Consider the following 23,003-nt stretch of genomic DNA (forward strand, 5'->3'; position numbering starts at 1 on the left):
CTATCCTGATGGCACAACCAGGTTGCCATCTTTTAAACAAGGTTAACTAGTTCATGGTTTAGCTTGCACAGAGGCAGTAGCTTGTGTCTGAGCTGAATCACATCACACTGCAGGAGAAGGCTCATAATCAAATGTTCTTCCTGCTTTCGTTTTGAAGAATCTTGAAACATGAGAGTTCTCAGCTAGAGCCTGAAGCAATGCAAGCCAGAGAGTGATTTATCACCTCTGAGAACTGGGTTAATGACCGGTTCTTGGTTTACCACATCCCCTTTCTAGGGAACAGCAGGAGCTGGCCAACCTAGTCCATCCATCTCTCCCATCTTCCTCCCTTTTTCCATTTGTGGATAACTGAGCTCTCCCATAAAGTAAATTTCTGTTTAAGAAACAGGCTTGCAATGTCATTTGAAAGCCTGACATATTTTGCAGCTTTTGGGGTTCATATGTGAATCAGTATGAATTAAAATTTTAAAAAAATGTTAAGAGCATGAAAGAGAGATTTTTCCTTGGCCTTTCCTTCAGTAGTTACAGAACATCACAGTGATCACTTCAGCGAGTTTGTTTCCCAGCTTATAGCTAGACTTTCATGCTAGCCACTCTTATTGAGACAAGATCCAAAGATGCATGCACATTTATTACTTTTCAGTGGTTGGGAGTTTTCCAGCGCTTAAGCTGTCTCCTCCCACTATAGCTTAAATGCCAGTGTCACTCCGTCCCCCATTGCGAGCATGCTGATGTTCACTCGTGTGTCATGCAAAATCTTCTCATTCAGCTGGTGCAAGTGTTGTGTCTCCAGATCGTCTTTTTGTGGCTTCAGGACCCTCCCGTGCCACAAAACCTATCAGAACCAGGATGGGGGAGGGGGGGAATAGAAAGAGGGAAGAGAGAGAAAAACAAAACACAGCCATTTTTAGAAGGAAAAGTTCCACAGCCCACTTTTTAATTGTTATGGTCATCTCAGTGGTGTCACTAGGGTTTGTGTCACCTGGTGCAGGAGGCCAGCATGTCACCTTCACGATGGACTTCCTCCCATGCAGTGGGTGGGGAAATGACCCAGGTGATGGGCATGATGATGTACCTTTGCTCTGTCCCTGTTGGTTTTTTTGCTATACCTTCTGATAGAACATCGATAGTTCAATGGGGTTTTTCCCATTGCATTCTATTGTAAATTACACATTGAATGGTATATAACATGATAATATTATTCCTACAAATCGCAATTTTAGCAATTGCACATCACCTGGTGTGGCCCGCTCCCTCCCCCAGCGATGCCACTAATTCATCTACATGGATGGCTGAGGTCTGAAAAGCCGTAGAAGTTTGTCTGCCCAGCATACTACCCAATCCGAAGTGAGTGGTCATCAGAATCAACACTCATATGCACCATCTACAGCTCTGAAATTCAGGTTTAAATGGTAGGCATGTGCATTCCCTTTCTGAATGAAAGGGAGATGCACTTCCATGTGCCCCATTTGTATTCATTTCCATTCATTCTGCAATGGAAGCACCCTAGAACAAATGTCAAAGAATGGCCTTCAGGAACTCCCATTTGTTTTTGAAAAGAGAAAGTGTATTCTTACTTTCACAGTTTGCTCCAGAACCCATCTGCCTCTCCCCAGTGACCATGTTGCTTAAGCCATTTCCACCCAACGTTGCATATACACAACAGGGATCAAATGTGTACACCTGTGGGCTGGTCAAAAATGGGTTCAATATCCGACCTCCCAGGGCACCTTCATCACAATGCAGTGTGTGTGTGTGAAAGACTTAAAAAAACAACTACCACCACCATGATAGACTGTTTTTAAAAAACAAACTATGCACATGTGATAATGGTATGCCTTGGGTAAAATATTTAAACAAAATGGGCCTCAGCCATGAAAACCCATGACACCATCACAATTAACACATTACGGTGGTACAAGCCTTTTCACAATTTCTATTGTACTTACATTGTCAAGAGCTATTATTCCTCCTTTTCTTACAAGCCGTAAGCATCTTTCATAGTAATCATTGTAACTCTCTTTATCAGCATCAATGAAAGCAAAGTCAAAGGTTCCAGCTTCGCCATTTGCCAGAAGTTCATCTAGATACAAAACACACACAGAGATTTTTTAAAATGTTAAGAAAACTCACTATTTAAACAGGTGGAGTTCTCAGGTGTTTCCGTAAGGAACCTTCTCAAGTGAAGAAAGACTGTCCAATCCTTTACATGTAACTACAACAGAAATACAAACATGAATCCTGCTTAAAGGACTGGAGACCTAACTTCTCCACCATTAACTAGAACAGATAAGTTACCTGTTGCTGCATGTGTGAAGAATTAGCCCTGTGCATGATGGGAGATTGGAACTGTGCTCCTGTCACCCAAGTCCGGCCCCAGCAATGTGGGTCTCCTCCTCCTCTTCAGGAGCAGGGATCTCCTCTTGAGCAAACAGCATGTACCTCCTGGACCCAGCCCACATGCTGGGGGCCTCCCTGAGAGTATGGCCTAAGATCTCACAGGATCTCAAGCCAGTTACATGGCTGGAAAGAGTGGGGCCAGCCGGTCCAGCTGCTGGGCTCATAAGGGGCACAGAAGCCAGAGGGTGAGGTCGCTTCTCTCCTTGTGTCTGCAGCACAGGGAGGGGGAACCATATTAGATGGATACCTTGCCTTTTCCCTCACCTGTCCACCAGCCTGGAAGGGGTCCTTGAAACTCCAGCACTTAGCATCAGGAACCAGACCTGGGAGCCCCCAGGGACAGAACGCTCTAGGGTCTAAGATGGGCTGGAGCCTACCTGGTGGGGCAGGGAGCCCCACCTACCCAAGGCCAACTCAAACACCCCACAGGTGCCACAAGCCAGCACCCAGGTGGCAGAAGCTCCCCTGGGGGGCACGCAGGATCAGGCCACAAGTGTTCTGCCCGGGGTTGCAAGCTCCCACCCAATAACCACCTCAGACCCCTGTGGGATGTTCAGCCCCAGCCCAGTCCTCAATGCCTTAGAGTGAGTGGGAGCAACTGGCTCTCATGTGAAGAGGAACAGAGATGCGCTCATGTTAGAGGCACCTTGTGACATAACAGGGACCCCATGAATGTAAAGGCATTGACCCAAGTAAAACATTCCTGCAAGCTGTCTGACCACAGTCTCTTCCATCCCCCTGTTGAGCCAGACTATCTGATACCTGGATAGGCACCCCCCCAACTGGCATCCCCCCATGGGGAGGGACACTGTGCTGCAGTAGACATCACAGCCCCCTAAGTGCAGTCACTGTATCCCTGAATACACCCAACATCAGTGCGTTAAATGTCACATTGGAATATAGGCTGGTTCCTCTGAAACCTATATACATATAGGCCTGACCTATGTTATTAGTAGCAGGGGAAATTGAAAGGGGAATTACTGACATGCATTGGGCTGCACATAGGCCCCCTATCTTGATGTGACATCTAATGTCAGTCACTGTCCTGATTCTCCAGAATGCATAGGATCTACAAACCAGGAGAGAGCCACACAAAAAAATGCCAGTATATTTACCCCTCCCAATTAATGTGCAATTGTGAGAAGAGCTATAGTAACAAATATTAGGCGACATTCCTGCAACCCCCTTTACAAGCCCCATTTGAGCCATTCTGAATTTCCTGATGGAGAATATGCACAATAAAAACAGACCTGCGGTTTAGACCAGGGGTGCCCAAACCCCGGCCCTGGGGCCACTTGCGGCCCTTGAGGACTCCCAATGCGGCCCTCAGGGAGCCCCCAGTTTCCAATGAGCCTATGACCCTCTGGAGACTTGCTGGAGCCCGCACTGGCCCGACACAACTGCTTTCAGTGTGAGGGCGACTGTTTTGTGAGCTGAGGGATGTGGGATGAGGGAGCCCCCAGTCTCCAATGAGCCTATGGCCCTCCGGAGACTTGCTGGAGCCCACACTGGTCTGACACAACTGCTTTCAGTGTGAGGGCAACTCATGTGAGCTGTGGGATGAGGGCTCCCTCCACTGTTTGCTGTTTCACTTCTGTGATGCAGTAGCGGCAGCAGAGGAAGAGCCAGCCTTGCTTTGTGCAAGGCCTTTTGTAGGCCTTGAGCTATTGCAAGACCTTCATTCATTCATATAAGTTCATCTTTAATATATTCATTTATGTAAACTTATGTAAATTTATTCAAATTTCAAATGTAAATTAATTCTTTTTTTCCCCGGCCCCCAACACAGTGTCAGAGAGATGATGTGGCCCTCCTGCCAAAATCTTTGGGCACCCCTGGTTTAGACCACAATGAAAAGTCAGTACCTGAAGATGCTGATATGGAAAGGGCCTTGGACAGTGCACTGGGTTTGGCCTCACCACACTAATCCATCTTAAGCCGCTTTGCTTGGCATAAAAGCAGCACGTTACCTCTCATTAAACTAAATGCAACCAGACTTTATTATTTATATGGCACCATTAGTGTACATGGCACCTGACAGAAGTCTAAAAAAAGAAAAGAAACAGGTCCCTGCCCCAGGAGGCTTACAATTTAGACACTGACACTACATAGACAGAGATAGAGAAAGTGGATAGAGGCAGGGCCAGAAGCGAGAAGTATATGATATTCTTACTGTTCCACATACAAGTGTGCACCACTTAACAAATGGGATATGTTCTCTGATCCCTGTTGTTATGCGATTATGGCATTAAGTGAACTTACAGTTCAATCTAGTGCCTTTGTTATGTAAACAGACACTCCCTGCAAGACACTAGATGGCTGCACAGGCTACTGGAGATAGATTGCCTTTTCTTTGCATTAAGAGCCTCTTTGTTGTGCTTTGACCACCATTGTACATGCGTTCTGTCATTAAGCAAAAGGTTGTTAAGTGGCGCACGCCTGTACTAACAGTAAGGAATGTGGACCAAAATGTGGTGCCAGAGGCTTATTGGAAAAGGCGGGTATTCAGATAAGTTTTGAAGGTTATGAGTGAGGAGCATCTCACAGGTGTTCAGACTTAAGGGGCAGCAAGGGCAGAGCCATTCAAGGAAGCAGGGGACCCTTAGACAGTGTTGACAGTGGTAGAGCTGGAAGAGTGAAGGTGACTGGCAAGAGTGTAGCAGGATATGTGAACTGAGAGGTAAGGAGTGGTAAGATCATGGGAGACTTTGAATGGTACAAGGAGCTTGAACTGGTTCTAAAAGTGGGCAGGTGGCCAATGAAGGATTTCAGGAGAGGTGTGATGAGAGATAAACGATCTGAGCAGCAGAGTGTTGGAAGGAGCCGAGGGGGCTAAGATGAGGCAATGGAAGACCAGCAAGGAGGAAGTTGCCATAGACAAGACTTTTGGAAGTATTTTGAGAATTGACCCCCTCGCCTTTTGGCTCACCACTAGCTCCAAAAGTTCTCTGAATTAGGCCGGTGAAACCCCTCTCCATCATTTCTCCTCAACTCCCATAACCAGTCACGTGGCTACTCTTCATGTTTTATAAGCTATATTTTTAATGCATATTTACCCACCTAAAGTTTGGATGGCTGGTTTTATCCTTAGGTCAATTTTATGCTCGACTCCTGCCTGAAACAAGAGAAAAATGTCATTTCCCACCAAAGAGCACCTGAAAGAGCAAAGAGACTGGCTTTTTTTTTTTTTTTTTTTTGAAGAGAGGAACTAAAAACAAAATATATTATTGCTGCAGTCAGGACAGTGCTTGTTTGGCTTAATGATGAATTTCCACCTGGCCCGTGAAGGCAGACCATATGTACTTTTGGGGCCACTAAGAGCCCAATCCTATCCAATTTTGCAGTGCCAGCAGCAACCGTTACCCTGCACATGCCTGATCTTCTCTGCTCTCAGAAGCTAAGCAGGATCAGGTCTGGTTAGTACTTGGATGGGAAACCGCCTGGGAATACCGGGTGCTGTAGGCTTATACCATAGTCTTTCGAGACTGAAGGTTGCCAACCAACCAGTGCAACGATGCCAGTGGGGCATGCACTGCATCCTGTGATGGGGAGGCACTCACAGAGACCTCCTCAAGGTATGGGAACATTTGTTCCCTTACCTCAAGGCTGCATTGCGACTACACCGGTGCTGGAAAGTTGGATAGGATTGGGCCCTAAAAACTCTACAACAGTTACTAGCCCTCAGAAAGCTTTGGTAACCCACTTGATAAAACATATTTACAATTGTCATTTGTGATTGAGAATAATAAGTTTTTGAAAAGTTTCCCCGTGTAGAAGTGATTACTATGCACCACAACTGACAACAAGTTACACAATTTAATTCACTGGAAGAGTTAAGTATGCACTCGAATCTCTTCCACTGAAGTCAAATAGGACATTAAAGTGCTTAAATCTGGCAGGATCATGCCCAGTGCCACATGCCTGCCATTGAAGCCCTAACTTGAATGCAGGCACCACAGTTCTAAACTTCAGTGAAACAGCTGCATCATTTGTCAAGCATACATAGAGGTCCGTGTTTGTGATCAAAATTCAGCACATCACAGTTGGGTGGTAAATACAAGTGAAATTCAGAGCTCCCTGCACCTGCTTCTCTCTCTCTCTCTCTCTCTCTCTCTCTCTCTCTCTCTCTCACACACACACACACACACACACACACACACACACACACACACACTCTGATCACAGGTTCCTGTACTTCAGCTGCTATCTCATGCACACTTTCCTGACAGCAAGGCCCATTTAAGTCAATGGGACTTATTTCTGAGTGGACAAACATAGGATTGTGCTCTGTATGTTGTCTGGATCTAATTCTCAGGTTTCCTGGCTCTTGGGAGCACCAACAAGGCAAATTTACCTCTCTCCACACCGGCCTTCCAATATTGATGAAATCTTCATTTATATCACAAGCAACAACTTTGCCATCCACTGGTAAGATTAGAGCCATGTTTAAAGTGTTGTACCCTGTAAAAACACCTACAATACACAGAAGAAATGGTTAGATCTGGTTCCATTACAGATGCAACACTTTGTTTGCCTGGTTAAAGAAAAAAATCCACATGGCACCACTGAATACCACCATTAGTAGGAGCAACTAAAAGAAACAAACATTAAGTACTCTTTTGAGTTGGTAAAAAAAGCAGTAGGAGCATCAAGTGGCAGGGTGGTAGTGGCTGAGCATGGTGAAACAGCCCCCAGAGTCTGCAGTTTCTAACAAGTGGTGTACAAGAGGAGACACATAATTGTTTTGCCTCATTAGGGTCCAGGTTTCAGCTTGCATCCAAGGTGTTTGGGATGAAAGAGGGACAACGATGGCCATTCCCTTGTTTGAGGACATCTGAAGTCCAGCAGTCGCTCTATGCAGTTGGTTGGCTGGCAACCTTCAGTCTCGAAAGACTACGGTATATGCAGTTAAAGGAAAGGTAAAACTAGCCCTTCATGGTAATACTGTCTATTTCCTAATGTAATTGAACTAGCCTAGCTGCCAATGTGCTGAGGAACATTTCCATTGAAAATGAAAATACATATCTGAAAATACTCATTTTCAAAGGTTTACAAAAATACTTTAAAGGCTCTTGGCTCTTCTTAAAAAGGATCTGCAATTGCTTTTTGAACCGGCTGAAAGAGAGTGGGCCAGTGGAGATGTAACTCTCAGCTTCCCTTTTAACCATTGTTAAAACATCTAGAACCAGCCTTTGGAAAGAGGACTCTCTTCTCTCACCCTCTTTTGAGCAAATTCTCCCGTCACCTTATCCACAGGTAAGGGAAATGCCTGCTCTGACTTTAACTATGATTCACGCTAGGCAGGAGTCTCATTTAACCAGAACAGCTATTTTCAACCACTGTGCTATGGCACACTGGTGTACTGCGGATGGTCTGCAGGTGTGCTGCAGTAGTTTGGGGAAGGATCATTTGTTAGTAGGGCCACCACTGGGGAAAGCGAGCCCCTACTGTCAGTGGGGTGTGCTTTGTCAATGGTCAAAAAACTGATGGTGTGCCTTGACCATTTTAGTGCCTTGTCAGTGTGCCATGAAATGAAAAAGGTTTAAAATCTCTGAACTAGATCTTGAAATCCTGGTTTAGGAAGCAATCTTGGATACACATATCTGAAAGCACATCTCACTGACATAAGTGAAACTTACTTCTGAGCAAACATGCATAGGCTTGCACTGCTAAAATAGGTTTCATGGATCAATAGTAGCCGTAGTTAATATGAGCTGCTGCTCAAGTCAGTGGAAACATCTCCCTTCCCCATGCATGTTAAAACAAGCATGTGAATTTATTCAGTCCAGAGCAGAGTGGGAGGAATAATGCTAAGTGCCCAAGGCTAGCTCCCTGTCTCTTCACTTAAGAATGAGTCAGCACTGCTTCTGTCCTAGGCCAGAGCATCACTTCCCTGGAATATCCCTTTCCCCTCCCACCACAGACAGTAAATTTTGATGATATACATATTTGCATCCTCTCTTTTCTAAAGGGATGCATTTCAATATAAGTAAATATAAAGTCATGCGCATGGGGCAAAGAATCAAAACTTTACATAAAGGCTATGGGTTCTGAGACGTCTGTGACAGATCAAGAGAGAGATCTTGGGGTACTGGAGGACAGCTCAATGGAAGTGTTGACCCAATGTGCAGCGGCAGCAAAGAAGGCTAATTCCATGCTTGGGACCATTAGAAAAGGTATTGCGAATAAGACGGATAATATTATAATACCGTTGAATAAATCAATGGTAAGGCCACACCTGGTATTGTGTATTGTGTCCAGCTCTGGTCGCCACATCTCAAAAAGGATATAGTGGAAAAGGAAAAGGTGCAGAGCAACCAAAATGATTACTGGGCTGGGGCACCTCCCTTATGAGAAAAGGTTACAGCATTTGGGGTTCTTCAGCCTAGAAAAGAGGTGCCTTGGGGGGGACATGATTGAGACATACAAAATTATGCACGGGAAGGATAGCATGGATAGAGAGATGCACTTTTCCCTCTCACATAACACCAGAACCAGGGGACAGTCACTAAAATTGAGTGTTGGGAGAGTTAGGACAAACAAAAGAAAATATTTCTTTGCCCAGTGTGTAATTAGTCTGTGAAACTCCTTGCCACAGGAAGTAGTGATGGCATCTTGGCTAGATGCCTTTAAGAGGGACAAATTTCTGGAGGAAAAGTTCATTACAGGTTACATCATGGTAGGTTTGTGCAAGCTCCTGGTTATAGAGGTAGGCTACCTCAGATTGCCAGATGCAAGGGAAGGCACCAGGATTCAGGTTGTGTCTTATTGTCTTGTCTTGAAGGATTTGGTGGGTCACTGTGAGATACAGGAAGCTGAACTAGATGGGCGTTTGGCCTGATCCAGCGGAGCTCTTCTTATGTTCTTATGATGGAAGAGAAATGCTTGGATGCAGAATGGAACATTTGCAGTCTTAAATGTCTCCATGTAATACTTTTGGGAATGCTAGAGCAGCGATTCCCAAACTGTGGGTCGGGTCTCACTGGTGGGCCATAACTTGATTTTTGGTGGGTTGCCAAAAAGGGATGAAAAGTTCAGATAACTAATTGCCTCAAGCCCTGAGGCTATTGAAAAATCAGATACTGTAGCTGCTATTACCCTGCAAAGAGCTCAGCTCCTGCAGTTTGCAAGATAGCTGCTAACTGCCCTGCAAGAAGCAGAGCTCCTAAAGTTTGCAAGCATGTGTAAATATAGAAAGATAAAATCTGAGGGTCTTTTTTCTAATTATTAATCATGATAAATAAATAAAATTTCTTTCTAGATCTTTATAAAAAATCTGGTAAACCCAGGTGGGTCCAAATAGAGTGCTGTTTTAAAAAGTGGGTCCTGGTGCTAAGAGTTTGGGAACCACTCTTCTAGAGCGATGATCTGAGCACTTAAAGCCAGTTTGGGTCAGGGTGATCTCCCACCTGCTGTGAGGATGTTAGTGATGTCTGCTTGTGCATCATGCATGCATGCACCCTCAAGCCATTAGGATAGTGGATTGGGGCCAGTCAGTGCCCTTCCCCTTGCTTCTGCAGCCGTGTAGCAACTGGCCATTGCCAGAGAACTCTTTCTGAGAGGAAGCAGGCTCCCAGCAGCTATCAGTCCTCTGGCCAATAACTGAGGGAGTGCAGAAGACCTTGGAGAAACCTACAATTTCACCCATCCCGGTTGTTTGCTCTACAACTGGTACATAATGCAGAAAGCGTGCATTAGAAAATAGTGGGCAAGTTTTTTGTTTTTTTTCCCCACAGACAGCCCTCTGACTCAGACTTTCTTCCTTCTCCCATTGTGCCCTTCCCATAAGCAGCTTAGATTGGTACAGTGGATTAAGCTCTGAAATGCAATTATTTTGCACTTACTTATTTATAGTATTTGCCCTTGTGGCTTGACAACACACAAAGCAAAGCAAGCATAGCCAGCATTCATTTGCAGGAGCTGTGGGAACCTTGAGAACGTAGCCCAAGTTGTCTTGGTACTGCTGCCTCTTCAGAAGCCACTTCTTGAAAAAAATATATCACCAATCAATTGACCTAAGGCAGAGGTCCAGGGGAGTTGGGGGGCACTCCCTGGGGAGCCGCAGGACAGACACTGCTTGGCAGCAAGGACGCAAAGCTACAAAGGATGGTAGGGAGCCCAGCTCAGTGGGCTGAGCTCCTGTGTGCGGTTTTTGCATGCTAAGAAAAGCCCACCTGCCCGTTGTAGCCTGCCTTGAGCCCATCACCATCCTTTGTAGCAGGGGTGTCCAAAGTTTTTGGCTGGAGGGCCACATCAGCTCTCTGACACTGTGTCGGGGGCCAGGGAAAAAAAAGAATTAATTTACATTTAAAATTTGAATAAATTTACATAAGTTTACATAAATGAATATATTAAAGATGAACTTATATGAATGAATGAAGGTCTTGCAATAGCTCAATGCCTATAAAAGGCCTTGCACAAAGCAAGGCTGGCCTTTCCTTTGCTGCCACTGCTGCATCACAGATGTGAAAGAGCAAGCAGTGAAGGGAGCTCTCATCACACAGCTCACACGAGAGGTCAAACAGTCGCCTTCATGCTGAGAGAAGTTGTGTTGGGCCAGTGTGGGCTTCAATAAATCTCTGGAGGGCCAGAGGCTCATTGGAGACTGGGGGCTCCCTGAGGGCCACATTGAGAGGCCTCAAGGGCTGCAAGTGGCCCCTGGGCCAGGGTTTGGGCACCCCTGCTTTGTAGCATTGTATCTGGCCTGAAAGCCCAGAAGTAACTGGTGAAGATGTCATTGCCAGTAACTTCTGGGGCATCACAAGACACTGAAGACTGGGACGCGCTGGCCTAAGGTCACAACCTGCTTAATACCAGGTGCTTACTTTCCATTCAGCTTTTTGCTTTAGCCAGCTGACTTGTGAATTTGTAGGGAATGAATTAGCCTGAATGACCCAGATTGTGCCAAAGCATGTGGCCAAGACAGCCTTGGTAACAACTAGAATGCCCTACAAACAGAGGTCCTGAGATTCAAAATTGCATACTACATCATTTTTTTAGATTTTTGCTGGCAGAATTTGCAGTATGTATATCCCTCTACTTCAGTTCCCCAGTCCAATGCTTCCCAAACTGTGAGCCATGGCTCCCCAGGGAGCCACGGAAACCAGCCAGATGAGCCACAGAATCTTCACAAAAATCCTGCCACCCTATACAACATATAGGATTGTAGCCCTAATGGGGAGCCAGTAGGTCAAGGGAGCCACCAGTAAAAAAGTTTGGAACCACTGCCCTAGTCTGAAAAGAAGAATCAGGATGTTTGGAACATTGTAGAGCCAAGTAACATGGTAGGTACAGAGAGAGAGTGATCACAAAGTGGTTGGAAGTGGGACTGAACAGAGCATCTACGCTGGGTGGAAGCTCCCTTTTCCTCTCCAAACGCTATGATGACAATGGCCACCTGACTCACAAATTGTACAACTGATTAAAGCTCACAAAGATTCATTACACTCATGATTTTATAAACTTACCGATTTCAAGTACTTTCTTTGCTTCGAGAAGTCTGGCCAGGTTTGCCATTAATTGGGCCTGTTCAATACACACCATCATAATTCGCAGGGGATGATCTGATGTGAGCTAGAAAACAAAGTCTCTTTATTCCAACTACTGTCATTCGTTGGTCAGTTACTCTGAGCTGAGAGTTGCTGTGATCCCTGAGCGGAACTGCTGGGCAACCATCTGTGCTCCGGCTCTTGGTCATCGGCATTCATGGATTCTGTCAATTGCCCAATGTCAAGGCTTCATCACATGCCCCCATTTGTAAAACTGGAACAACTTATCTCATAGGCGCATTATAAAGACAAGAATTTAAAAGTACCTTGTACACTCAGTGCTAGAAAAACCATTAATTAAAGATGGAGCATGTATATGACTCAGGGACACACACTGTAAATTGTTATATGAAACATCACCCCTATGATGGACCACCTCCCACCTCCCAGGTTACTCCAACCCCAGCTTTGAAGGGGCTCCTTGAGGTTTCTCAGTGGCAACACTTCCCCTTAACACACCCCTGCATATAACTTCTTCCTTGTCTTATTTGTGCTCAGCCTCACCATAAGCTCATTTTAATAGTCTACTTGTCTTTCAGTACTCTGATACTGGATTAAACTATTCAGTCTCTGCACCAAGAAGAGACTGTGCTGGCTTGGAGATCTTTCAAAGCAAGACTAGTCTAAAAAGAGGCCACTCAAGATAATGGGAGGAGACGAACAGTCTGTAACCCAAGGAACGCACAGGGCGAGCTGGCTTGCTCAGAACACCAGTGAGTTCACTGGGCTTACTTCCTGGTAAGGATGCTTCAGGCCACAAGCCTTAGGCTACAGTCCTATTCACAGTTGCCTAGGAATGGTTGATTGGTTGGCAACCTTCAGTCTTGAAAGACTATGGTATAAGCCTACAGCACCCAGTATTCCCAGGCGGTCTCCCATCTAAGTACTAACCAGGCCTGACCCTGCTTGGTTTCTGAGATCAGACAAGATCAGGCATGTGCAGGGTAATGAGTTTCATTTAAATCCGTGGGGTAGACACTGAGTAGATATGCATAAGATTGTGCTGTAAGCAAGCTCACAGCAGTCTCCTGCTTCAGCACAGGTCAGGCTGAGCCAGGCTACTGTGGAAAGTATTTACATGTAGTGGAACAATTCACAGAGAGCTCCTGAAATAGGCAGATGTAAGGAAATCAGGAGCAGCAGCTGACTTGTGTTGGAGGAGGGGAGCACATGAGTCCAGAGTAGATTCTTGATGTGTTAATAATGACTCCCCGACATGCTCTTGGTGTGCACTGTTACTTCTCACCTACCCCAATAGGTACCTTTGTTCAGACTACATTCAAAAACTGGAACATTTATTAAGAGCCTCTTAATAAAAGATCATCAGTCTGACATTAGAGATAGCAGAGAACTGGAGAGTTTTCTTTTCATGGATGTGTCTAAATAAGGCCTAGATCAGTGGTTCCCAAATTGGGGGTCTGTGGCCCACCAGTGGTTCACCACCCAATTTTTGGTTGTGAAATTGACAGGGCAGATTAGGCCATGTGCATCAAGGGTTAAACAGCCTACTTCTTGTGGGGAGCACTACTGCCCAATCACCATTAAAGCCACAGAGGTTTAAAAAAAAAATTTTTTTTTAAGGTGGAGTCCTGTTACTGAAATGTTTGGGAACCAGTGGCTTAGATCAGGGGTGTCCAAAGTTTTTGGCAGGAGGGCCACATCGTCTCTCTGACACTGTGTCGGGGGCCGGGGGGGGGGAAAAGAATTAATTTACATTTAAAATTTGAATAAAATTTACATAAGTTTACATAAATGAATTTATTAAAGATGAACTTATATGAATGAATGAAGGTCTTGCAATAGCTCAGGGCCTATAAAAGGCCTTGCACAAAGCAAGGCTGGCCTTTCCTTTGCTGCCACTGCTGCATCACAGATGTGAAACAGCAAGCAATGGAGGGAGCCCTCATACCACAGCTCATGTGAAAGGTCGAACAGTTGGCCATCATGCTGAGAGCAGTTGCATCAGGCCAGTGTGGGCTCCAACAAATCTCAGGAGGGCCAGAGGCACATTGGAGACTGGGGGCTCCCTGAGGGCCGCACTGAGAGGCCTCAAGGGCCGCAAGTGGCCCCCGGGCCAGGGTTTGGGCACCCCTGGCCTAGATCATTCATCGTGTCAATGGCAAGCACAGCATTGGCTCTAAATCATGTTGAGCAACAGTAAAAACAATGATGGATATCCTATCATGGCTGGTGTATTTATGCCATGCATAGAGGCCACTTATGGTCTCTATAAGCAGAGAAGAGTAGATCTGGCTTGGGGGAACAGTGAATTCCAAAATAGCCTCTACTGGAACATTAATAAGAGGAAGCTACAGTCAGAATAACAGACCCAGTCAAAACACATACTAACCAGTCGTAGCTTCTTTAGAGCTGGGTGTTCCCGTAAGGAGTAATCCTGAACATACTGCTGTAGTGGATCCTTTTTTCTTTTAGGAGTTCCAAATGGTAGTGCTGGATGATATCTTCTGCCTTTCAAGGAACAATGTGTAGCAACTTTTACAACCGAGTCTAAATACACACATGTATATTTTTGAAATACTTTATGTTAATCAAAAGTGAATGGACTACACCAAAAGCCATACAGGTCCCTAGAATGTTTTATATGGTATTTTTACTCTTTCTTTGAACCATTAGCCACTTTGGATTGCTCTTTCCAGAGGGAAAAGATGGTGCCAAGGTGTTTTAAAAAATAAGTAATGGTATTGCGACACAGAGACACCATTAATGAATCACACACACCTGCCTCCAAATATGAAAAAATGGAAGACAGCAAAGTATCTTTGACAGGTATTAAACTTGTCACTCAGAAAACACAGATTGCCACAGAGAGCTACACTTATGCAATTGGAAGTCATTCAAAATCAGAAAAAAAAACCAACTAAGAGATAACATGTTGCAAAATTATGAAATTCACTGCCAGATTTTTTTTAAAGCAGCTAGAACTTTTTTTTTTTTTTGCCAATTCTACTGCCAGTTTCCAGAGCTGCATTAACATTTGGATGGGGGCGGATGCGGGGGCAATAAGGGGGTGCAGAAAATGTGGGTACTGCTTTAGACAAAGCTCCAGCTTTGGCCCAGTCCGATAACATTTTTTTTTTTTGATGGGGAGCTCATACAGGCTAATTTATCCTGCCCACCCCCCCACCCCGCATGAAGGTCCTACAGCGAGATGAAAAGACAGAATCACAACTCTTCTCTGCTGCACAGCAGTCTCCCCCACCATTCATATGTGGCAGTCCTTAAAAGACATCCTAGAAATAGCTGTGTTAAAAAAAAAAAAACAAGCCACAACTTGCTTTTGGGTTGCCCAGGTTCCAGTCCCAAGTCACACACATGCGTAGCTTTGCAAGATCAAAACCCAGTGCACAGCAGCTCCCACCATGACACAAGGAGAGGCTGGCAAGCTTGTTCTTCCAAGCCAAGGGATGAAGGGAGACAGAATGGCAAAGCAGGTGCTCAAGGAAAGCCTCCCGGAGTTTTCCCAGCAGGAAAGCAACTGAGTCACTGGTGCTGAAGTGCTGCCTTTCCCCAAGGAAGGAAAGAGGGAGGCTCCAGTAGCCCCCATCAGCTTCAGATGACTACTTTCACTTTCCACGCCACCCTCATGCCACATGCTTCTTTTTAGCAGCATGAGGGCAGCATTCTGTTGTGCATTTTTCTTTTCCCATTTTTTAATCATAATAGCTGGGGGTTTTCTCTGGACTGTGGAATCCACTACTGTGCCTGTTTTGGGGTGGTTCCGTTTGGCTAGATTCCAAGGAAGGCTCCTGTCCATTACTGAGCAGGAAGTTCACTGGGTACAGTTTGTGTTGGAAGAGACTGTCTGTCTCTTCCAAAGACTAAAGCTGCATGTGCTGAACTGCCTATGCAATTAAAGCAGGGGTGCTCAATAGGTGGATCGCGATCTACTGGTAGATCGCGAGGCAACATGAGTAGATCGCGGAGTGCCGACCCCCCCCTTCAGGTGCCTCTGGGAGGAAACGCCAGGAGTAAGGCCCATTGTACTCAATGGGGCTTACTCCCAGGTAAGTGTGGCTAGGATTGCAGCCTCACAGCCTAATCCTAGGCATGTCTACTCAGGAGTAAGTCTTGTTATACTCAGTGGGGCTCAAGGTACACCAACATACATTGTACACATAAATGGTATATGCTATGATGGCGCGAACATTGTAAAAAAAACTCTGGTAGATCTCCGTGCCTTGCTGGGTTTCAAAGTAGCTCTTGAGCCAAAAAAAGTGTGAGCACCCCTGAATTAAAGGATTAGGGCTTTGTCTCACATCTAAATGTCTCATCATCGTTGCCTCTCGCTTTCCAAAAAGTTAAGTTACAGTAATGCTTTTGTCCCTGCTGGATTTGCACAAAGAAATAAGTTGATGTACTTGCCTAGAATCATACAATCCAGGGGAAGATGGTGCTTTTATTAGGACCAACCAACCCAAAAAGTAACAAAGAATCAAAGAGCAAGCTTTTCAAGTCACATAGGAGCCCTCACCAGGCAATCACCAGAGTAAGTGTGGAAGCATAACTCCAGCAAGTGGCACTTCCTTTTTACCCCTCAGGAGAAGCAGTGGGTGAATTACACAGACAACCAGCAAGCTTTAGGACAGGGTAAAATACAGCCAGCTTATCCCCACCTCTTCCAGATTTAGGCTGGTCACTTCTCCCTTCCTCCAAAGAGAGCAATGCATTGGCTTCCACTCAAGCTTACAATTCTGGATAGCAGAAATCAAATCAGTGTATTCTTACCTATTAGAAGTCCAGCGGCAAACGTGACCCCAAGAGCTGCCGTTCCAATCGCTGCTTCTTTTGAGATGTTGAAAATAGGCATTTTGTACAATGCCAAGGGAGAAACACAAGACCAACAAAAAAAAAAGGGAAGGAAAACACAGGAAATGGATCTCTCCTGTTCCTGTAAGTTTGACTATGACTCTAACCTTGGAAGGTTTCTTATCTCTCGCAAGAGTCACATGCTTTCATTCAAGGCCTGTGGAAACATCGCAGTCATGTGATAGTTGCCAGACAATTGTGGTGCAAGAGCAACATCTACAGGCCAGACCGAAGCACCAGTTCACAGAAGGTTTAAATTTATTCCAACTGTAGGACCCCTAGGACTAGAAAACTGAGCATCCTCGTAGGAAGTCATCAACCACAAAGAATGACAACAGTGACGCAGTAGCATGAAAGAACTGCTAGTTTACTAGGAGAAGTACCACAATGAAAGGTTGATGTGAGCCCAGAGTAACCAGCAAAGCATGATGTTTTGCTCTGGCCTGCCTCTCTAGCATTGTCTTCCAAGTGGCAGAATTTGCCCATACTTCTCAGAGATTGCTGGAATCTCTGCTTTGTCAGCAGCCAAACCCAGAAAAGGGACAATGCAGAATTTGAGGCTGCATTCCTGTACATGCTTACCCATTGAACTCCATGGGGCTTCCTTCTGAGTAGACATGCATAGGACTGGGCTGACAGAGAGTTGGGGAAGACTCCTCTGACAGTTGGTGGTTCTTACACTTACAGCACAAACCTATACAAGTTTACTCAGAGGTTGGTCCCATTGTAATCAGTAGGGCTTCCTCCCAGGTAAGTGTGCACAGGACTGTAGCCTGTCATGCTCTCAAAGCAAACCTTTGGCAGTATAAGAGTGAAGTATACCTCCCATTCTAGTGTGTCTGTGGTCCTTATATCCGCAGCCAGATTGCGTGGTGGCTGGGGATGCAACTGAGTGAGTAAGCACAGTAATGTGGTCAGCTGCAGAGAAAAACAGGTCCCGCTTGGCCATGAGTCTCTACCTTCTTTTAAAGTAGGGCTTCTATCTTTTTTTAAAAAAATAGGCCTCCTCTGCCTTTCAGGTGCATGGCTGACAGAAATTCAAGAGGTGTAACTTCCCCCATAATGAATTGATCTATGCCAGTGTTTTTCAACCAATGGTACCAGTGGTACTTGAGGTGGTGTCTGGCAATAGTTGTGGCACCTCCAGACACTTCCCACCTGGCAGCAAGCTCAGCAATCATTGCCAGTTACTTTTGGCGGTACTTCCGATAGGTGAACCATGCAAAGTGGTTACTGCTGGGACAAGCATTGAAATACACTGATCTATGCTGAACAAAAACACATTTGGTCCATCTCTGCTCATCATACAGTTGTTTAAGGGCACAGAAGCCCTGCCAGAAAAAAGGTGGCTGTATGGTCTGAGTACAAGAAGACAACATAATAAAGAGAACCATGTTGGCAACCTTCCGTCTCGAAAGACTATGGTATCGCGCTCTGAATGGTGGTTCTGGAACAGCGTCTAGTGTGGCTGAAAAGGCCGATTCGGGACCATGAAGCCAAGTTGTCAGTGAATCTACTGAGTTCATGTTCTGTCACTTACCTTGTGTATGATTTTATGTAGTTTGCTTTGCTGCATTGTATTATGTTTCTTTCCATCTTTTCAGAGTGGTGATTGTTTCAGAACCCACAAGATATCTTGCAGGTCTTCACAAAATAGGCTGGGCAAATGCAGATTTAGGAGAGAGTTCTCAGTTGTGTGGAACAGAGAATTTCAGTGAATATAGCTTGTCAGGTAGAGATGAGAAAAGCTGTGCACACTGACATTCCTTCCTCACAACTGTTTAAGGAATAGGAGCTCTATCCTTCTTTGAATCTCATTGTTTATCAACTAGTGGTACTCTTACCACCAGTGGCACTTGAGGTGGTGTCTGGCAGTATGCACGGGACCCTCAGACCCCTGCCGCCTGGCAGCAAGATTAGCAACGCAGTGTTGACAAGCAGCAGTAGGAGGCAGGCAGAGCTCCATTGTGCGCTTTTCACATGCTCAAGAAATCCCTCCCGTCCACCCTGAGCCTCTTACCAGTGTTTGTTGCGTTGTGTCTGGCTTCCCAATCCAGAAGTAACTGGTGGTGATGTCATTGCCAGTTGCTACTGGTGGTACTTCCAATAGGTAGACCATGTGAAGTGTTAGAGCTGGGGACAAATGCTGATCTAGCACCCTGTAGGAGAAGTTCACATTTTCACAAATCAGCTGATGTTAGCACAGTTGCATACTAGAAGGGGAAGCAGAGTTTGGATGACTCAGCATACTGGAGGATTTCTAGCATAGAAGGTGCTGTATACAGTCGGACACACAGGTATCACCCTGTATCCATGGGTTACATTACAGTACCTTTGTTCTTCTTTAGTAGCACTTGGAGCAGCTGATTCGCTGACAACCTGGCTTCATGGCTCTCTCACCTTCCTTGTACTCAGATGCTTTTATTGAGGGTGGGCAATAGGAGACACTGGAGATCCATGAGTGGCACTCTCATGTCTTTACATGTATTAAAGCAGCTGCTTGGGAAAGGATCAAGGCTGCAGTACAGATGAGAGGGCAATCTTCCCCTGTTCTATTTTCCCAGTATACCCCCACAACTGCTATTTGCCCTATTAGGGAAAATAATGTATGACCTGCTCTATGGTGTGCCTGATTGAGAAACAGAGCTACAGTGTAAGGTTGCAGCTTATGCAAATGGAAACAATCTGTCAAATAACTCATTACTACAAGGTTCTGCAGTTCTTCTTGCAAAAGAGCAGTAAATTTGTGAAGAATTCAAGGAGGGAAGAGTTCCTTAGGATCTGACTCAGAAAAATATCATATCTCTGTAGTTGTCAGAAATACACTGTAACATGTTTGTTGTCAAGAGGGCAGAGCTGAAATACCATTTCCATCTTCTCTTATTCAGCTTATTCTGAGAGTGCGGTAAGTGCCAAGTATTTTGTAACCGCCTTACATTTTGTTTGCTTCAATCCAAATAACTGCAAAGTGGATCTGTGGCTCTCCACACTTGCAGACTTTGCAGGAGGAGTTGCTCCAGTCCTGATTTGAGACGACAAAAGGCTAACCACTCAAATTCTTTTCTGTGCCATAAATCAGATTTGCAGCTGTCTGGCGCCATCTAGTGGTTATTCCGAGTAACCACGACAGAGAATGCATATACATATTCTTGTAGTTTTTGTGGTCTAATGCTGATGTAACTGTTGATGTGTGTGGGGGAACACACTCTTTGTATAGGTTTTTATGGGCCAAAGTAGTTAAACTTATGTTTATGTTTAGATTTAGCTTACATTAGCCTTGCTAACTGGGCAAAGAGGCACGTTTTAAAGTGGCACCTCTTACATTCAGTAGGGGGAGAGCAAGTATCCCTCGATGAAGAAAGAAGTATTCTTTCTTCATCCCAGCATGGTGTCTTTTCCAGTGGCTGTTGCTGGTCTTTCCATCTTTTTCAGATTGTGTGCCCTTTAGGGACAGGATACAATTTATGGATTTCTTTTTGCATTGTGAACAACTTGTTGTTAAAACAGCATATAAATATTCTTAATGATAAGTATTATTTTATCTGTAATTATTATTTTTTAATTAAAGCCATTATAGTGTAGTAGCTGGGAAACTGGGTTGTGTAATGGGTTGAGATCTGGGGTACTGTAATGGCTTCAAAATCCGCACCATGAATTAGGAAGGTCAATCTCCTCTGCACCATGAGCAGACTAGGAATGATCAGAAAGAAACATCTAAATGTTGTGGTTTCTTGAAAGATAGAACCTTCTTTCAAATTGTAAAAATCCCTATGGGGATTTAATTAGCCTGCCTATGTAAACTGCCTTGAATAAAGTCTGAGGAGAAATCTGAGGACCAAGAAAGGCGGTATATAAATACCTGTATACTTATAATGCCACCTCTTCTGAGCTTTGGGGTGGAGCTGATAACTCAGGGCCGAATCCTACGCTTTGTGCGCTGGCTCAGTGCCAGCGCATACTGTCACAAATGTGGCGTAAGACACGTTTGCGAGCCCTAGTGCAAGTGGCGCGCTGGAGCTCTGCTGCTCAGTGGTTACGTAGGAGAGGTAGGTGAGGGTGTAGAGGGAGGTGGGAAGGAGGCGGGGGGAGGCATTCCAGGGTGGGGGGAGGTGGAGGGAGGGTGGGGAGAGAGCGGGGAGGAGGTGTGCCGGGGGAGGGAGCAAGGCGGGAGAGAGGTGGGGTGTGTGGAGCTCTGCTCCACTGGATCCAGGGCCTCCATGTTGGGCTGGCCGCCTGACATGGAGGCTCTTACTTCTACAGCAACCCTTGGGTTGCCGTAGAAGTGAGTATCCCCATTGTGGGACTACTCAGTTTACTTGAGGGAAGGGGACAAATTTCCCCTTTTCTGGAAGAGGCAGCAGCGGCTGCCAAGTGAGTGCAGGATACAGTGGCAGCCATTTTTGGCACCACTGCAGCCCTGTGTGCTGGGCTGCTCAGGATTGGGCTGCCTCCTATTAGCAATATGATACTATAAATGATACTCCGGCCATCATCCATTCTCACAACATGACCGGATCTCCTCTATGGAGGATCTTCTCTATGGAGAACTCGTGCAAGGAAAGCGCCCTACAGGTAGACCACAGCTGTGATACAAGGACATCTGCAAGACGGATCTGAAGGCCTTAGGAGTGGACCTCAACAGGTGTGAAACCCTGGCCTCTGAGCGGCCCGCTTGGAGGCAGGCTGTGCAGCATGGCCTTTCCCAGTTTGAAGAGACACTTGGCCAACAGTCTGAGGCAAAGAGGCAAAGAAGGAAGGCCCATAGCCAGGGAGACAGACCAGGGACAGACCGCACTTGCTCCCAGTGTGGAAGGGATTCTCACTCCCGAATTGGCCTTTTCAGCCACACTAGACGCTGTTCCAGAACCACCTTTCAGAGTGCAATACCATAGTCTTTCGAGACTGAAGGTTGCCAACAAATGATACTCACCTACCTTCCAGGGAGGATGTTCTAAAGATTCCAGGAAGGTGATTTATGGAAAGAACTCTGAATGCTCTAAAATGCTCTACAAATGTTTTGCTATTCATTCATTTTCATTCATTCATTCATTTAATGAACTATTCTGCATTTTGTATGGGAAGGTGAGGCAGCCCTCCAAAACCAGAGTGTTGGGCCAAAAACCTCAGATCTCTAGCGGTCTAACTGGAGAGCCTGAGATGGCCTTTGGAAACCTGAGTTCTGGGGCTGTGCTGCATTCCGACTCTCTGAGCTCCTGATTCCTTTCTGTGATCTCTTTGACTCTGTCAGCAAATGGAGTCGATATACTTGTTACAAAATCACCCTTTCGTAAACCTGGCAATACAGTGCAGGTTGTAACACGGCTCCATTCAGCAAAACCATAAAATATAATAAAAAAAAGGAATATATTAACTCCCAGTGTAAGTGCTTCAGGGCAACTATTTTTTGATTTCCAATTGCCTACTCAGTTTTTTCTTTCTCTTTTTCTTTTCTCATATTGGGTTTTCATAGCACAATCATACTGGCTGAACATGTCAGAAAAACAAATTGCTGTCTGGAACAATAAAGTCCGTGGCCTAATTACCACAGCTGGGGAATGAAAATGGGTTCCCCACACCTCCAGGCCAAATGTGACCATTCCCAGCCATACATCCCAGCTTGCCAGGTGGGTCACACAGGTTATGCAGGCCTCACTCAACAGCACAGCTCTCTTCTCTCTTTCACTCACAAAACCAGGCATTGCAAAATCACAGCTGGGAGGCTCCCCTGGCCATATTCTGCATCTGGCCCAATTCACTTTCTCTGCTAGAAACACTGAATGGACTGATGTGATCTGAAGTCACCCACTGTGTGGCACTTTTGCACGGGCACTTCTTCCTACTCCTCCACCCCAGACCAAACTGGCTGCTTATGGGGGTTTTCTGTGTGCAGATAGCATGTTGAGTCATGCAGTGACTCCTGATATTCTTAACTATATGTGCTGCTTACTTAGTACTACCATAGATTTTTGTATTGTCCCTGCTTTCAGAGCCCTTGGGCCCCCAGTAGAGTCCCCTGGGCCTGGGTAGGGCCTGCCCCCTGGTGCTATTACAGCATTAATGATGGTTTAAATTATATAAGTAAGCTACAGATTAGAGCCGTTATTAATTTGCTTAAAAAAATTCTTCTCTGTGAATTTTGACGGGGAATATTCTCCGGCTGTATGAGCATTCAATAAACATTTGATATGTTTCGTATCTGCCTTTGACAAGCATTTTGCAGCAGCAATC

General features: G+C 45.4%; 1 protein-coding gene across 1 annotated transcript; it reads right to left on the reverse strand.

Annotated features, from left to right (window-relative positions):
* Window positions 1–471: 471 nt before the first annotated feature.
* On the reverse strand, window positions 472–16,904 carry COMTD1 (catechol-O-methyltransferase domain containing 1). The gene is made up of 7 exons (XM_066622297.1): window positions 16,695–16,904; window positions 14,299–14,417; window positions 11,868–11,973; window positions 6,755–6,873; window positions 5,461–5,515; window positions 1,950–2,083; window positions 472–835 (listed from the first exon to the last, which is right to left on the reverse strand). Exons 1-7 carry the CDS (start codon window positions 16,774–16,776, stop codon window positions 683–685), a joined length of 768 nt encoding a protein of 255 aa, XP_066478394.1. The 5' UTR covers window positions 16,777–16,904; the 3' UTR covers window positions 472–682.
* Window positions 16,905–23,003: the final 6,099 nt, after the last annotated feature.

The sequence above is a fragment of the Tiliqua scincoides genome, chromosome 3 (assembly GCF_035046505.1).
Source record: "Tiliqua scincoides isolate rTilSci1 chromosome 3, rTilSci1.hap2, whole genome shotgun sequence".
In the NCBI taxonomy this organism is placed as follows: domain Eukaryota; kingdom Metazoa; phylum Chordata; class Lepidosauria; order Squamata; family Scincidae; genus Tiliqua; species Tiliqua scincoides.

What these genes read in the sequence shown, in the direction of transcription:
- COMTD1 (XM_066622297.1), bottom strand. Translation starts at nt 16,776, where the DNA reads ATGCCTATTTTCAACATCTCAAAAGAAGCAGCGATTGGAACGGCAGCT. An exon ending in GAAGGCCGGTGTGGAGAGAG is followed by an intron (nt 5,516 to 6,754) that starts GTAAATTTGCCT and finishes CTCTTGTTTCAG; the next exon opens with GCAGGAGTCGAGCATAAAAT. An exon ending in ACCAGCCATCCAAACTTTAG is followed by an intron (nt 2,084 to 5,460) that starts GTGGGTAAATAT and finishes TTTTGTATCTAG; the next exon opens with ATGAACTTCTGGCAAATGGC.